Source organism: Pocillopora verrucosa, chromosome 9 (assembly GCF_036669915.1).
Source record: "Pocillopora verrucosa isolate sample1 chromosome 9, ASM3666991v2, whole genome shotgun sequence".
NCBI classification, from domain to species: Eukaryota; Metazoa; Cnidaria; class Anthozoa; order Scleractinia; family Pocilloporidae; genus Pocillopora; species Pocillopora verrucosa.
Window position 1 is genome coordinate 13511622 of NC_089320.1, and position 16216 is coordinate 13527837.

At 38.2% G+C, this 16216-nt stretch overlaps 1 protein-coding gene and 1 long non-coding RNA gene across 2 annotated transcripts; both read right to left on the reverse strand.

Moving 5' to 3' along the window:
• Window positions 1-228: 228 nt before the first annotated feature.
• LOC131775379 (uncharacterized) lies at window positions 229-11019 on the reverse strand. Its single transcript, XM_059091476.2, has 7 exons — window positions 10609-11019; window positions 6277-6324; window positions 4821-5032; window positions 3484-3573; window positions 2690-3005; window positions 1671-1961; window positions 229-753 (listed from the first exon to the last, which is right to left on the reverse strand). Exons 1-7 carry the CDS (start codon window positions 10970-10972, stop codon window positions 407-409), a joined length of 1668 nt encoding a protein of 555 aa, XP_058947459.2. The 5' UTR covers window positions 10973-11019; the 3' UTR covers window positions 229-406.
• Window positions 11020-14298: 3279 nt separating this feature from the next.
• On the reverse strand, window positions 14299-14978 carry LOC131775413 (uncharacterized). The gene is made up of 3 exons (XR_009339462.2): window positions 14848-14978; window positions 14651-14766; window positions 14299-14532 (listed from the first exon to the last, which is right to left on the reverse strand). It is a non-coding gene; the product is annotated as an uncharacterized lncRNA (long non-coding RNA).
• Window positions 14979-16216: the final 1238 nt, after the last annotated feature.

A 16216-nucleotide genomic window follows, 5' to 3' on the forward strand; every position in this document is an offset into this window, starting at 1 on the left:
TTACGGCATCATAGGAATGCTGTCATTGACATGAAGGAAAAAATATACTGGATTACAAAGAGCGGAATATGGTCGGCATGCCAAAGATAAACCAGGGAAACAAACAAAGAAAAACCAAAAATACAAACAAACACCCGTTACATAATATGCGGCCAGGAAGTCTGGTACCTTTGGATTAAACCAGTGCTCCAAAAGCTGCAGTATTACCAAGAATATTGAGGCATCAAATCAATTGACCCAGCACCATGTTAGCTTTAATTTCTGATCTCAAAAGCGCCTTCTGACGCTAGTTTACAATTTACTTTCCCTTTATTTTTCTCTTTCACTTCTAATGTCTAAAAACAAGGCGAAATCTTCTTGAGGCATCAGTTACGTCTGTGGCTGCGTGTGGGGCACTGATACTGGGTTAAGTGTAATAACAGTAGTGAACTTTTATATTACGGTGTGAATCCAACTCAGCGTTGATCGGTCCGTGTATGGCGGCATTCGGTTTGTGATCTTCGGTGTCCCAATAAAAATACGCTGATCTGTGTCTCATTCCGACCACTTCCTGACAGATGTGGGTGTTAGCCTTTATCAGCGCAAACGGTGAGCCAGTTGGAAGGCGAATGGCTTCTGTGGCATCTCCATCCGTACGGCAACAGTATTCGATGCGAGTATTATAGTTGTAATGACCTTCCGGAAGCGTGCCACCTCTTTCATTTCTGTTATCGTCATCTTCATCATCCCAACGAATGTATGCCTCCTCGAAATCTGTGCAGCAAAAATTTAGCGCAGCATTACGCTTGAATTGAATCATTTATTTGAGGGAAGATGTGAGTTACGACTTCTATAATTTATCATTTCACGATTACGTCATTTGAACACATCAGGGCAACGGAGTGCTAAAAGTATGCGACGGTTTTACATCGTAGAACAGGGAAAAAAACACGGGCAGAAAACGGAGCCAAAAAATGACCGCACTGAACGCTTCAACCTTTGATTTCTTTCGGGTTTTTCGGCTTGCCTTTTTTAAGCAACGACTTAACTTTTAAACTTAAAAGATATTTTTGTTGACAATAAAAATACTTGTGAAAATGGTTTCCGATTTGTTGTTTCTATGCGATCGATACGTTGTTGAGCTAAGGTCGTAAGAAGCATTTGTAAAACTAGAGGACTAGAAAATGAAATAATAGCGGAATAATAAATCCTTATTCGATGGTTTAACAGATAAAATACGTGGAAATTTTATTTATTGCTGTTCTTTCTTTGCCCCAACTCGCAAAATATCCACGTGTATTATATATTAAACCATCGAATAAGGTGCAAGAATAAGACTTCAAAGGCAAAAAATTCTGGTTGAAATCAATATTTTTCCTTCATAGGGGTAGGCCTTGTGCTTGATTGATTCAAGATCTGCATTTAAGGTATGAAAATACATGTAACGGCCGCAGACGGTTATGTTTTTGGAAAGAGTCGTACCAGAGGATTTAAGGCATGGATCTTGGCGGAAAAAGTAATCAATCACGGATAGCGGATATCGAAATTTTTGTTGACCGAATTAAAGATAAGCATGTTACATAATTTATACGGCTTGTGAGAAAAGAAGCTTCGCCATGCTCACCATAAAACAATTAGAAAAGTCCAAAATTTATTAACATTTTCATTAAAAAAGGACTTTTTAAACTAACCTGCAGGGCAATCTTCTTTTTTAAAGATACAATATTTTCCTTCAGGCCATGGCATATTATACCTGGATGTTCGAGACTTTGTCTTTATACAGAACTCTTGATTCATGTAACTTTTGCCAACACGTCCCGACAAATCGTAGGGGTTTGACCAATGATTGTTTGGGTCTTTGTCTTCGGTGTCGTGGTATCGCCAGCCCGTGTGCCAAAAACCTCCATTTGGACATCCTGATTTTGCCATAGGAAGTCCGTATTTTCCCAGTGGCCAAGTAAGAGGAATGCGGATTATAGGATCTAAAAAAATTCCAAGAAACCTTTAATGCGACAACTCTTTAACATAGTTACAGAGTTGCACGTTATTTTAGACGAAGGAATACGCTCTTAATGACGTTGCTACCCGAGACTATGTTTCTTCACCGAAGCTGAAAAAATGCGTGCCTTCTTAAAGATATATTTGGAAAAAAGAGAGAAAAAGTCTTTTGAACATGAAATTTAAGTCAACAAAGAAAAATGTTAACAAAAAAAAAACTAGGAAGTCAGTTCAACGATTCTTTTATGGTCCAAAAATAAACAGTAAAGTTAAGAAACGTCAATTGTTTCGTCAATATTAGTCAATCAGTTGAAAGCTTTTCATATCACAATATGACTATTTGTTCGAAAATCTTTCAAAAGTACCACGTCAGCACTTTTCAGATTTCAAACCTAACTATCTCAATAAAATAAGTGGTTACACCAAGATTCTTTTGGAATTTTGCAAGCTCAAGACCAAATTTATTTCATTAACATGGTCATTAGCCAGGAAAAATTAGATCCCCATCATCAGAAGATGATGAAGAGGGTTAATGAGGATCTTAACGAATATCATTCAAGAATATACCAAGATAGCTGTTACTGATTGGTAGCGCTGAAGAAGACTTTAAGCGGCAATTGTGCCAACCAAAACAAATTAACATAAATGTTTCAAGTTGTACAAATAGTGGCGCACACATAGCTTTAAAATAGGAATCTATATGTGATGATACCTTGAGGATATGTTTTAGCTCCTTCTAAGACTGGGTATTCTTCCAAAATCTTTATCACGTTCAATCTCCGTTGTGCCAAATTCTGACATTTGTATTTCTTACTAAGTGCCTTGAAGAAGCTGTCGTCAAATGCCTGGTCAATAGAAATCAACCTCATTCCAATGGGCTCAGGGTTGTTACTTGTACCACACTGAAACATAACTTTGTCACTTCCAAATGAAATGCCAGTTGTCATGGACGCCGTGAACCTTTTAGAGTCAACGGAGAGAGAGCTACGGTACTCGCTAGACACAGACATAGACACCGCAGTTTTCACCTATGGGAAAGAAACAAAAAAGTCAGAGCAAAGACACACAACATAGTCGACGTAGTAGGTTTTCATGTTTTTCTTTCGATTTCGTTACAGTCTGTAACGATTTATCGGTAATTGTTCACACCATATGTATTTGTTTTACGCAGCTAATACAAATTGTCGTCAAAAGGCATCATGGAATCAAAGAAGTGAGTAGTAACTCATGTTTCAAATTTCCGTTGAGTTATCGGTGCACAGCTCAACGTCAAATGTTCCAAGGAGCTTCTATAGACCAAAACCTGCAGGTTATTGGCTAATTTATTCTCGTTATCGGAATGGCTCTTTGGAGCATAATGGTAAGTTGGCACTCACCAAGGAGTTGGAACCAAATGAAGTGCGACTTTGCCTTAAGGGCAATTAAACAAGAACAGTTGAACGCCGAGCAACAAAATCTATTTCATACTGTTGCTTAGTAGAAATTTCAGTGAGCGCAGAAACTCACATGTTTCATCGCATACTTGAAGAAATCAGCATACGAACTCTTGTAGCGTTCAATCTTCTTGGTTCCAAGTTCCACCTCGCTGACAATATGCTGTAAGGAAAATAATAAAATTCATACAAAAAGATACATTCGCTCTCCAGAATGTAGTTTAGTTTAAATTATTCTACAGGCGGGTTCCAATAGATAAATTGAAAAGTATCTCATTGACTCAGTTACCTTACTACTGTACTGTTTACTTCATTTAAATTCTAGGACGAAACACGCTATAATGTAATTAAAAGTGTCTTGATGGAAACCTTGAACCTATTATTATCAATATCATCAAAATTATCATCTCTATTAGAAGCACCTTTATGAAAAAATTGGGTTTTCACGTATGGCTGTTAAACAACCCACATTTGATAACCAAGAGAACTGGGTTCTGGTGCATCGGTACATCATGTAAACAAGGTCAACTTGACATGTATTAAGGAAAATGTATTCTTGGTATCCAACAAATAATCAATAACTTTCTATACACATAACTTTGTTTGAAAGTTTATGAAAAATTGAGATGAGTTTATCTTGAGTATATTTCAACCAAAAATTCAGAAATATAAATGTACCTCAACACATCCACATTATTGCAACCAATCAGTTTCCTGTTTGAATGTGTAGTGTGGAACGGCAAGCCTGTTCGCTAACAGAAACCAAAGATTCTTACGAATCCCCCATTGGGGAAGGGGGGAGTGCCGCTTAGAAGGTTAGTACCAAACAGCGAGAAATGAAGGTAATTTGGTATTATCAAGTGAGTTGATATTGTGAATTGGCCTCCGTAAAGAGTTTCAAAGCTGGTGTTACTCTCTTTGGAAACTTAACCCCTTTATAAGTGGAAAAAAATGAAAATTATAATACTTAAATTAAAAAGGCAAAAACACATGAAATAAAAAAAAACAGATCACTTAGCGCAAACATTATCTTTAGTCAGCTGCAGAACATTGAAAACTGCTTTTCTAATTGTTACATTTTTGTTATTGTAGACGGATTTATCCTTTCAGCCAAACAAAAGGATAACGTGCATGCAAAGAATGTGCCAAAAAATTGTGAGGTTAATTTAAGACACCTACACAACTTAAATCAATGTAATTATACATCTTCAAGAGGTTCAAAAAAGAAAGGGAAACTCAGATATTTTGCAATTTCAGGGGACAATATATAGATATAGATAACTCAAAAATTTTCAAACACGTATTCTTCATTGACACACTGGCCATGGTAAAAACCTGGCCAAATGAAACCTGGCCAAATCCTTTCAAATTAAAAGTTAATGAGGTAACAAAGTTAATTCAGAAACCAACCGTCCCCCAATCCTTTATAAATCTGTGGTAAGCCATCCGGTCATATATTTGTGGTAAGTTACAGACAGCAGCAGCAAATTCATTGGTGATGGGGAAACGTTCCGATTTAACAAGGTCCATTTGGTATCGTGCTTTTCCAAGATTATGTACAGTTTTCTCCTCGTAAAAGACATTTTCTGCATGTAATGTTTGGTAAGAAACCTTCTGATACACTGCAATAATTCAGGGCAAAAGAAGAATAAAACGAATCAATTAATCAGTCCATCATAGAATTCTGAACAATCAACATATCAGTCAATCAACAGTCAATCAGTCAGTCAGCGATCCAGTCATCCAGCCATGTAGCCATCCTTCCAGACTCCCACCTATTTGGCTATCTCGCCATCCATCCAGCCTTCCAGGCATTCAGCTAGCCATCATTCAGCCAGCCAACTATCCAGCTAGCCATCATTTAGCCAGCCAGCCATCCAGCCATCTACCCTTCCAACGTTCCACCCATTCAGCCTTTCAGCTTCCAGCCGTCAAGATATCCAGTCTTCCAGCCTTCAAGCTTCCAGCCATCCAGATATCCAGCCTTCCAGCCTTCCAGCTATCAAGAAATCCAGCCATCCATCATTCATCCAGCCTTCCAGCCAGCCATTATTCATCCGGCCAGGCGTCCATGATGATTCATTTTCACCTCAGTTTTTACACGATGCGCGACTAGTTTAATGGCAATAGGACTGAGTTGAGTCCAATTCTGTCCGTAATTATTCGAGCGATTGATAAAGTTGGACGACTATACAGGGGAAGTCCGATTTTTAAATTTCGAGTATGATTATAGACAGAATCGGACTACGAAAAGCCCAGCTGTTACCATTTAATCATAACCACTTCAATTTCCAAAGAAATAAAACAAGAAACCGTGGAAGTGAGTCAAAATTGACAATGGCGAAAACATCTCCAAAAGAAACATTGTTTAGAGTCAAAATTCCAACAGCTTTGGAAACTCCCCAATTTTGTTGGGAAGTGGTTGAATGTTACTATGGTTACTTTATCAATTCTGTGATTGGTGGATTTAACTGAGTGGACTTAAAGTATGACTGTTCAATTATAGCCAACTGTCAGATTACATTGTCCGATTACAATTCTGCAGAATAATAAGTGAAAAATAAAGTAGGTGAAGCATCAATCATATTTGAGGAAATTGTAATGGTTATGAGCAAAAATTAAATTGTGACTTGTGAATTAAACACAAAGGAGAGCGCGCAGTTGATGATTCTATGAACCAGCATCAGGTGTGATTTCCCTTCTTATATATACAACCTTCTTATTTTTAAATTTTTTTTTGTTTTTCATTTTCATCTGTCATTTTCAACTTAAGATTTCCATGGAACCTCGCACATGAAAGGAGAGAAAGGGTGATCGATAACCAGGTTAGCAGTTGACAAGACTAATCAATAATGTCTTTTCTTACTTGTATTGAGGCTGAATGCAAATTTCCATAATACATAGTTCACACCACCTACCGAGAGAATATACAAAAATATAGAAAATGTTTTATTAGAATTACACAAACAGGTGGGTGAAATTTTCCGTGATGAGAACTGACTGAGTTACCAGGCTATAGTCTCAGTTCGAATTGTCGTTGTGGTAACCAAACCCCTCTCTATAGGAACAAGGTCTCTTGGATTAGGAATAATTGAGTGTGGAAAATAATACATACACATATAACTGCTAGTGCTGTCATGCTAAAAACTCCCACCATTTTTTCAAAAGCAAAAGTAACACGAGTCGCAACACAAAAAATACATTTTAGGGGTAGTTTTGCACAATCAAAAAGTGAACAAGTGTCGCAATCCCTCCAATAATATCACATAAAAATCTCATAAAAAAAGTAAACAAGACTCGCAAATCAAATCAAAATTTTTCTCTTTAAAAGGTGAACAAGCCTCGAAAAATGCATTTGGTGGGGGTTGCTTCGGCACAATGGCATAAAATTGAGTATAATTTGCACCAGTCATAACGCAAATTATGATAAGAAGTATGTGAGGCTGTATTTCAATTTGGCACAATCGCGTGAAAATGAGCATAATTTCATGATCAACCAGTCACAAAGGCGCTGGCGGTAACGACGATCAGTGGTGATAATTTTAGACTTATCCCACTATACAGTTGGTTATGCACGTGTGCTCCGAAAACGTTGAACTTTCTTTATTGCAAAATAACACCGCTTCCTGATGCTCTTTCAAAGATGTACCAAACTGAAGTTTGATTTGTCCGATATACTCGTGATCAAAGTCACTGCATGGAATATAATAAATAGCGTTCATTGTTCTTTCGTGACAGGATCCTTAAGTTTGGCAAAAATATGCCCTAAAGTTTGAAAAGGTCTTTGAGCAACTTTATTGTTGTTGCCATTCAAAATTCTCTTGATGGGTTCCGTAACACCCTGAATGTAAGCAATAGCAACAAAACCAGTCGCAGGTTCCTTCTCATCAGGAGCGTTACTAGTTGTAACTGGTTTTTGGCAGTTACGGAGAAAAGTTTCGGTATGGCCATTTACCTTTAGGATATCGGGGACACATTTATTTCCTCAGCCTTCGAATTAAGTGAAGATGATAGATATTCAGCCCTCCTGAGTAAAGTTTTAGCTACATAATTTTTGTGGTAAAATTGGGTGTGGTGAGAGTCGAAAGCGAGGTATTTGTCGGTGTGGGTAGGTTTACGACACACACTCGTCTCTAAATTCCCCTTTTCCACTCTGCACAAATTTAGGTCAAGAAAGGGCAAATGTTTATCCTTTTGAAGCTTAAGAGTGAATTGGATAATTGGATAGACGGCTCCACTGAATTCAAATGCGATAGGAAGCGTTCCGCTTCATTTCCGGATACCGCGGAAATAGCATCAACGACATATCGTCTTTAGAAAAAGGGTTTAACCGGTGAAGTGGCTAAGGCCCTTTGTTCCACGTCTTCCATAACCATATTGACACTAACAACAGAGACGGGTGAACCCATAGCCGTACCAAAAACCTATTGATAGTAGGTGCCCTTGTATACAAATTGTGGGTTTTTGAGGCAAAAAGACAGCATATGAATAATATCCTCCACAGGCGAAGAAATTCTTTGTCCTAGGGAAGGGTCTTCTCTGAGTTTCTCCCCCGCAACTTTAACGGCAGGATCAACTAAGATTTTAGGGAAGAGTGAAAAAACGTCGAAAAATACCAATTCTTCACAGGCATTAAGAGTTTTATCTCTTATGAAATTTTTGACAGTGGAATAAATGTTCCCAACAACAGGCAACAAATTCTTGCAAGATAACCAGAAATTGCATAAGTTGGAGAATTAACAAAAGAGACGATAGGTCTCAATGGAATTCCCAGTTTATGAATTTAAGGTAAGCCATAAAAACGTGGGCATAAGCCATCATTATTGTATAGAATTTTGTATGTATAGTCACTAATCTCATCAGCTCTTTTCATATCAAGCAACATTTTGTTTAGCTTTCTTTAAGTTTTACTAGTAGGATCAGAGTTAAAGACTAATTACGTACTTTTGTCACTGAGCAGGGACAAAGCTTTGTCGTCATATTGCTGTTTGTCCATATCTACAACTCAATGGGAATCTTTGACGGCACAGAAGTATGCGAACTAGTCAGACTTTTCATCTTGAGCGACCTGGCAAACAAATACGGAACAAACAACATCGGACTCTAAAGGGACGACGGACTCGCCATTTTCAAGAACACAACAGGACCTCAAGCAGAAAGAACACGGAAAGAAATAACAAGGCGCTTGCAAGAACACAGACTGAAAAAAACAATCCAAAGCAACTTAAAATCAGTCGACTACCTCGATATCACGCTCAACTTGACGAGTGGTCTCTTCCAACCATACAGAAAACCTAACGACAAGGCGCTTTACATCAACTCAAAATCTAACCACCCACCCACTGTCATCAAACAAGTACCCACAGCCATCAATCGCAGATTATCAGCCTCATCATCTATCAAAGAAACATTCGACAAAGCCAATCCTCTTTACGACAAAGCCCTCAGATCAAGTGGATTCAACGCAAACCTTCACTACTAAGAGAAAAACACAACCACACCCACGAAAAGAATTAGAAAACGAAACACCATCTGGTTTAACCCCCCAAACAGGAAAAATTTCCAAACCAACGTAGCTAAAACCTTCCTCAACCTAATCAAGAAAAACTTCCCACCAAACCACAATCTGCACGCGTCTTTAATAAGAACAACGTGAAAGTCAGTTACAGCTGCATGCCGAACATGGGCAGCATCATCAACAACCACAGCTAGAAAATCCTTACCAACAAAAACAGATGCAACTGTAGAAAAAAAGACCAATGCCCACTAGACAACAACTGCCTCATCACCAGTGTAATCTACAAAGCCAACGTGACCACAGACAAAGACAACACAAAAAAGAACTACATCGGACTAACTGAAGGAACATTCAAACAACGATATACGCAACATAAACTATCATTCCGTAACAGAAAATACGCTAACCGCACCGAACTAGTAAAACACATCTGGAAACTCAAGGACAACAATGAAAGCAACAAAATAATCTGGTCTATCAGAAAGCGCCTACATCCAAACGATGCTTCTGCCTAACTGAAGAACTCTACATTATTAAAGTCGACAAAGCAAGCAACCTTAACAAAAGAACTGAATTAATTTCCAAATCCCGCACTGGGAACAAATACTCCCTAGTGAACATCGACACCAGATTACAATAGACTTGATAATTAACTAACTACTGTATATATTTAAACCAAGTGAGGTATACTCTCCATTAAAATCTGTCGGATGAACGCGTGTTTGTTTTAAACATAAAAATGTTTTAACATTATGTTTGTTTTATGAGTGGGCAACCACGAAACAGGCTTGTAGGGATGAACTTGTAGTTTATTTGTGTTTTTTCTCCCACTATATATATATATATAAATATATATTTGAGAGCATTTAATGGTGACCCAGTCAATCAAACAAACGGTTCCAACAAACGGTATGTTGATGCAAAAACAAACGATTTTTTTGCGAATTGATGGTTCGAGATCAGTGAATGCTGATCTGAACATAAGGTCAAAGAGTATCACAAATCTCAAAGATCCTCAATCAGACGAATGCACTCATACTGTTCATGTAAATTTTGTCGATAAGACGATCTCTGACAATAATGCAACCATCAAGACCTATTACAAGAAGTACGTTGATGGTGGATTAAATCATTCCAATCAAGTGTATGATGATGTTAACATGTTTCAATAAACTTTACTGACAAACTTTGCTGGTAATCCGTGACCTAAGAACAATAGCAATTACTTAGATTACTCATTTCCTCGGGAAAGTCCCTGTTATATCATCAACTTCCCGATCCGCTGACAGTGTCACGCAATGGAAAAATTGAAAGGCACGCTGAGACATGTTAAAAACGTAATTTGGGTTGTGACTACTGAAAATTAATGCTTATTAAAATGGGATTGTGCCTAATTGAAATATAGCCTCACATTTCATATCATTATTTGCATTGTGACTGGTGAAAATTATGCTCATTTTTACGCGATTATGCCAAATTGAAATACAGCCTCACATACTTCTCATCATTATTTTCGCGATGACTAGTGAAATTTATGCTCATTTTTACGCGATTTTGCCAAAGTACCCCCACCAAATGCATTTTCGAGGCTTGTTAACCTCCTTTCAAAAGTCGATCTTCGTTGCAAACTGGACATAACCTTAAGCAATAATGCATAATCTCTTAATCTTTTCTACTCACCGTCGACTTTTACAACAGTCTTGAGTTTGTCTTGGTAGGATCTAGGTCCAAAAAAGACTTTTTGCACGATTTCTTCTACACGGGAGTTACGATCAGCAAAGGCAATCTGATCTGGCACCTTGTACTTCTTATCAACTGAGAGCTTTCCGTCATTCCACGTCAGTTTTAGAATTTTTCTGGTAGTTTTCAGCTCTGGGTCAATTCCGCCTTTTGAAAGATCACAGTCTGGATTTCCCCTCATTATATCATACCCGACACCGATAAAGTGAAGGCCTTTGAGTGTGTCGGGATGACCGTAGCTGGGATGACCATAGCCGGGGGTGAAGGCGATGCCAAAAGCGAAAATAAGGACGAAAAGATGCATGGTTACTCTTTGCCTTTTGATGCAATAATTACACTCGCACAATAGGTTCTTTGCAGGACTTGATCACGTGCTCGGATACCACATAGCAACGCTTTGCTGGGGAGCAGGTAAACTAGCGTCACGCTCCTTGTAGTGATCGACTTATGCGAAGCGAACTTTGACTTTTTGGTCGAAAGCCCCCCAAACATTTGTAGTATAAGGACACCAATCGAGAATTATTGTGACTTTGTTTCATTGAGCTTCAATTTCGTCTGATCTACCTTTGTTGTGGGAGTAAAAGACCGGCGAAAGCCCCAATACATGGCGAGATATTGCCGCTTATCCAAGACCGAGTGACGGTGAGTTACTTTGTTTTCTATTAATGACTATTTCCTGGGATTCCGTTATGTTAACTGAAAACGGTCGGTTCAGTCATCTATTAGAAGACCTCAATCGCGTCAACTTAACTGGTTACGGTTAGAAAGGTTGGTTTCAATACAAGACCAAGTCGCATAGTGTAATTGAACTTATCTGTAAAGTTGGTCAATTTTAATATCTAACTTGTTTTTCCAATTTATTCTTGTATATCTGATTTAGTACGTCTTTGCCTATCAAGCTGGCAAATTGTCTTTTCATATTTGCATTCCAAAAATTAGCTTTTGGTGCTATTTTACAGGAGATTTTTTCAGTTTCAATTTAATGAGAATAATTCTTTCAAGTAGAATAATTGCCAGTCTCCATAAAAGGTAACTTACGCATTAGAATCTGTTAAGAACTCCTTTGTATGTGAGAGAGCCTGAGTTCGATGACAAGAAGTTTGTTTTCTTCATGTGTAAAGTATTTCTACTAATGCACTGGATTATCACATACGTTCACGTGACATAGATGTTAAGAAATTAGCTCAGATGGAGCTACAAAACTTGAACACACCTGTCCCAAAGGATAAAGCAATAAAAGTCAGAGTGGCTGCTTGTTTGTCGTCTTCCTTTGTCATAATATTCGTGATGTAAAGGTGTCCCTTTTCATGATAGATATAAACTTTTCACTAACTTCCAATTTATTAACTTATCCATTTATTTCTCCTAAGTCATTTATTCTTCCATGTAAGTAATTGCAAAGTGTGTTAGAGAAAATCTAATTTAGTAGTATGATAATTTAGTTGTCCATTATATGTGCAAAATTCTTCCGTGTAACAGTGAAAACATTTAGGAGAACTAATGTGTTATACTACCGTTTCAACAAATTTAGGGCGACATTTTTTCCACTGTCTGAGTACGTCACATTTACATCGTACGATCAGACTTACAGAAAATAGCAGATAAGGAGAAACCCCCTTGGTTCACCTCCTGGTTCCGGTTACACTCGCGACATCGTCGAGGATGCCATTCGGACATTAAAGGAAAAGCTCAAGGAATACTGACTTTTATACTTTTGGAATACACTGAGGATCAAGGTGAATGGTTTTCGTGTTGATAAGAAAATGAGCACAATTACGTGCATTCCTTTGTGAGATTGCTGCCAAGAGATGTTGTAGACTCTGATCGCATGATGAAGGCGTATTTCAGGAAAGCAGTAGCAAGAAGACACAAAGAGTCAAGTCCATGTGGGTTCCGTGACATTTAACCATAATATATAGATTTAGCCAAGCCTAAAAGTGGAGCTCTTATTAGTTTATTTTCCAGCCCTACATTAAAATAAAAACTGCTATAAAACTCCTCAGCACTGGCCGTAGAAGAGTTTCTTCAAGGGGATTTAGGGACCAGTCCAGGGAGTCGGGAGGGGGCAGAAATTGACGAGGTCTGGAGCCTGGGGACGATGTTCTCACAACTTTCAAAGCGATCGACACGCATGCGGGTCAGCGGTATCTTAACGCAGCTGAGGGCCTTCGTTGTTGTTCCTGATGTTTTGTGCAAATTTTCGAAGATAGGGAATGTTTTCTTCTTCATATGAAGTGTATGATGTCAGCATCAGTTGAAATTATAATCTATTGAGCGTGACTGATAATTTAAGTTTGGGGAAAATGGGCCAAAATTGAAAGAAACGACGGTAAACTACTTTGCGTGTAAATTCATCACCGTTCGATTGAAGAGATATCCGCCACTTTCGCCCCTATCTAGTTCACCCATACCTTATCCCGTGTTCGCCCCCACACTTTTCAAGTTCGACCCCACCAAGTTCGAGTTCTACGATGCTTTTCCTGCTACGTTTCCTGAGCCTCATGCATTTGATAAGTCGTCGCTAATGGAGCCTTCAGCAACAGGTTCTGGACCAGCCATCTTCGAGATCGAGTTTGAGATAGTGGAAGATTCCATAAAGCGGGGCCGAAATAAGCTGGTGGACAGCCGTGGTTACGCTTATAGCATTAAAAGACGTCGAGGTGGAAACACTGATTGGCAGTGCACTGTTTGACCAAAGGTATAGTTCTACATTCATTTCTTTCACAATCACCCGGGGCAAGTGGGCGCAGGCTTAGCAGCCCGGATTACTGCAAAGGCGAAAAAGCAAGCTGTCGCGAATTTGTTTAAGCCGGCGTCTGCAATTGCAATTCACTGAAGAGGAATACAGAAGAGTATACACATAAGAACAGTAAGTCATTTAAACAATACGCTAGAATCGTATGGGCTTCTCTTATATCTTCTCTTGAAGTTGCTAGGTGTGACTGCTTGCCTCACTGTGTTTCCCTAACGTGACAACCTCTTCTATTTAGCGTAGAAAATTAAAAAGAAAATTAATTTTCAACTCGTGTTTAAACCTGTAATTTCTTAAATTTTAACTTTTTCTTTTTTGGCTATCTTCAAAGTTTGTTTCACGATCGTCCTCTGGCTGGAAATACACGGCGTCTTTTTGAGATTTTTCTGTTATTTAATTTGGCAACCTCTGCTGTAACTGCATATAATGGAGGTGTCTTTAAGCCAACTGTTCATGATCTTGGCAACTCTGGCTAATGAAATACGAAATGTATCTAACATGTTTCTTGTCCTGCCAAAGTTTGCTTTAAAGGAAGACAAACTAGATCTAGATTATCATAATTAAAACTTGATGACGAAGAGAGGCTTAAGATTCGACCATGAAGGCATTTGTAGAAAACTTGAGATAATACCTGGATTTCATTTTTACATCACAGAAATCAATTACAAACATGAACTAAGTTTTCGATTTAGTTTAAAAGTTGAGTTGATGTTGTTATTGGCTGTATTAAATAGGTTGAACAATTTTAGTTGGTATTTTCTCATGTTTGCAAATAATTTAATTTACTGGAAGGTGGAGTTGTTGCAACATGTTAACATGAAACACATCCATAAATTTTATTGATATGTAAAAAGTTTTTATTTGACTATCTACTAGCAAGTCTTTGTATTATATTTCAACCCAACTATTTTCCACATCTTGTAAACACAATTACAAAATAATTAGTCAAGGAAATTGAAAATTTAAAAATAAATGTAATGTATCCACCACAACAAACTCAAAAGGGATGTTAAGAAGTGGAGGCATTGTGCAGCCTTTCCTTGCAGCCGTGGTGGAGTGCTGGCACAACCAAGTGCACTCTGATAGCTTTCTCTCAATTGGCCAGTCATCAACTGGAAAAAGATCACATAATATAATATATTTCTATTATTGACTTGCTTGTTGTTGGCTCTGTGATGATGAAGATGAATTTAAAATACAAAATTTCAAGAAGAAATTCTCCCTACTTACTATCAAGGTTGTTAATTTGGTCCTTGCAGCAATAACACCAAATACAAAAGTATTTCGAGCTAGCTCCATTTAGTCCATAAACAAGGGCCAAAAACTTCCAGTCAGAGCAACAATACCTGTTAATAAACAAATTATTAAACATGAATTAACCAGTAAACACCTTTAAGGTCATTAGTTGTTAGCATCTCTGCACTTACCATTGTACAATGCCAGAGTATACTGGTATTCATATGTTGCTTTATTTTCACACAGAATGTTGAACACAGCCATTACTGTGCCAATCCTTTTGCTTGTCCTCCTCCCATCAGCTGCAAATCTAAGTTTAATTTTTGATCCATCTTTTTTATGGCATCCTTAACTTCTGGTATTGCGATTAAATACTGCAAAACATCATGAACACTCCTCCAGGCACCACCAGCTTGTTTGGCCTGCATTTATTTAAAACCCAAAAATATTAATTATTCTGTAAATTATTATGCTTGCCACAGTCACATTACAAATTGAACACTACAAATCAAAATAAACTTAAATAGTACTGGTGCATAGTGTCACTTATGATACCCGGAAATCATCGTAGGTCGAATATGTGGCCATGATTTTGCCAACAAGCATGGGTGGGAAACTGTCAAAAACACTGCTAAGCTTTTGGATGCTTTTCATCACCATCCCCACCCTCACCTCAACTTTTGATGATAAGGTTTGCTCAGCAAATGCCAATGCGATATGAATGATTCTCTGAGGTCGGCCAAAAAAAAAGAGATGCGGCGATGAGGTTTAAATGTTAGTAACATGTGCACGACAGCACAACTGCGACTACGTGCAATGCCGCCATGTTTTCAGCCATTTTTTCCTCTACTGTTTCATCTGAAAGCCCGCTGAAAGTTATCGATATACCGTGGGCACACTTCATGCTTGTACAGCGATGGCATCATATCAGCTTCTTCATGAAAACTATTAGCGGCAAAGCGAATCGAAAGCAAAGAAAAATTTATTTGAGGTTTAAATTAACCGTGTTTTTTTTTTAAATCAGAAGACGATAATTGCACTAAACTCTGGCAAAATAATAGTAACCATACTGCTTTGTCTTCACCTTATATCGCCTGCATAAAAATTTTATTTCACTTATTTCACAAAGATTCTTTGCTGATAGCGTGAAAGGAATAAACAGCGACAGGTGAATATAATACTGAGTAATTATCAAGGAAATTTCGCAATGATACGTACCTCGATTGCTTTAAATTCTGCTGGTAAAATCTTTGCAGCATTTCGGAGGTAGTCTCCGATTTTTTTCCTCTTCAAAGACCGCGCAGCCCTGTCCACGTCCCAATAGCTTTTGCGGCTGATGTTAAATTTGACGGTGTTCTTTTTTTGGGAAACTTCGTGTCTTAGAAACTGAAGTTCCTGACGAAGCTGGAAAACTTCAGCTCTTCTCTTTGCCAATTCCTTCGCCTGGCCATTAATGATCTTAACATGTTCCACTTTTTCAGCTCTTAGCTGCTCATTCTCAGCGCGCAGATGGCGAATACGCTGGTCGTACGCCTCAAGGAGTGGCAAAGAGATGGCAGA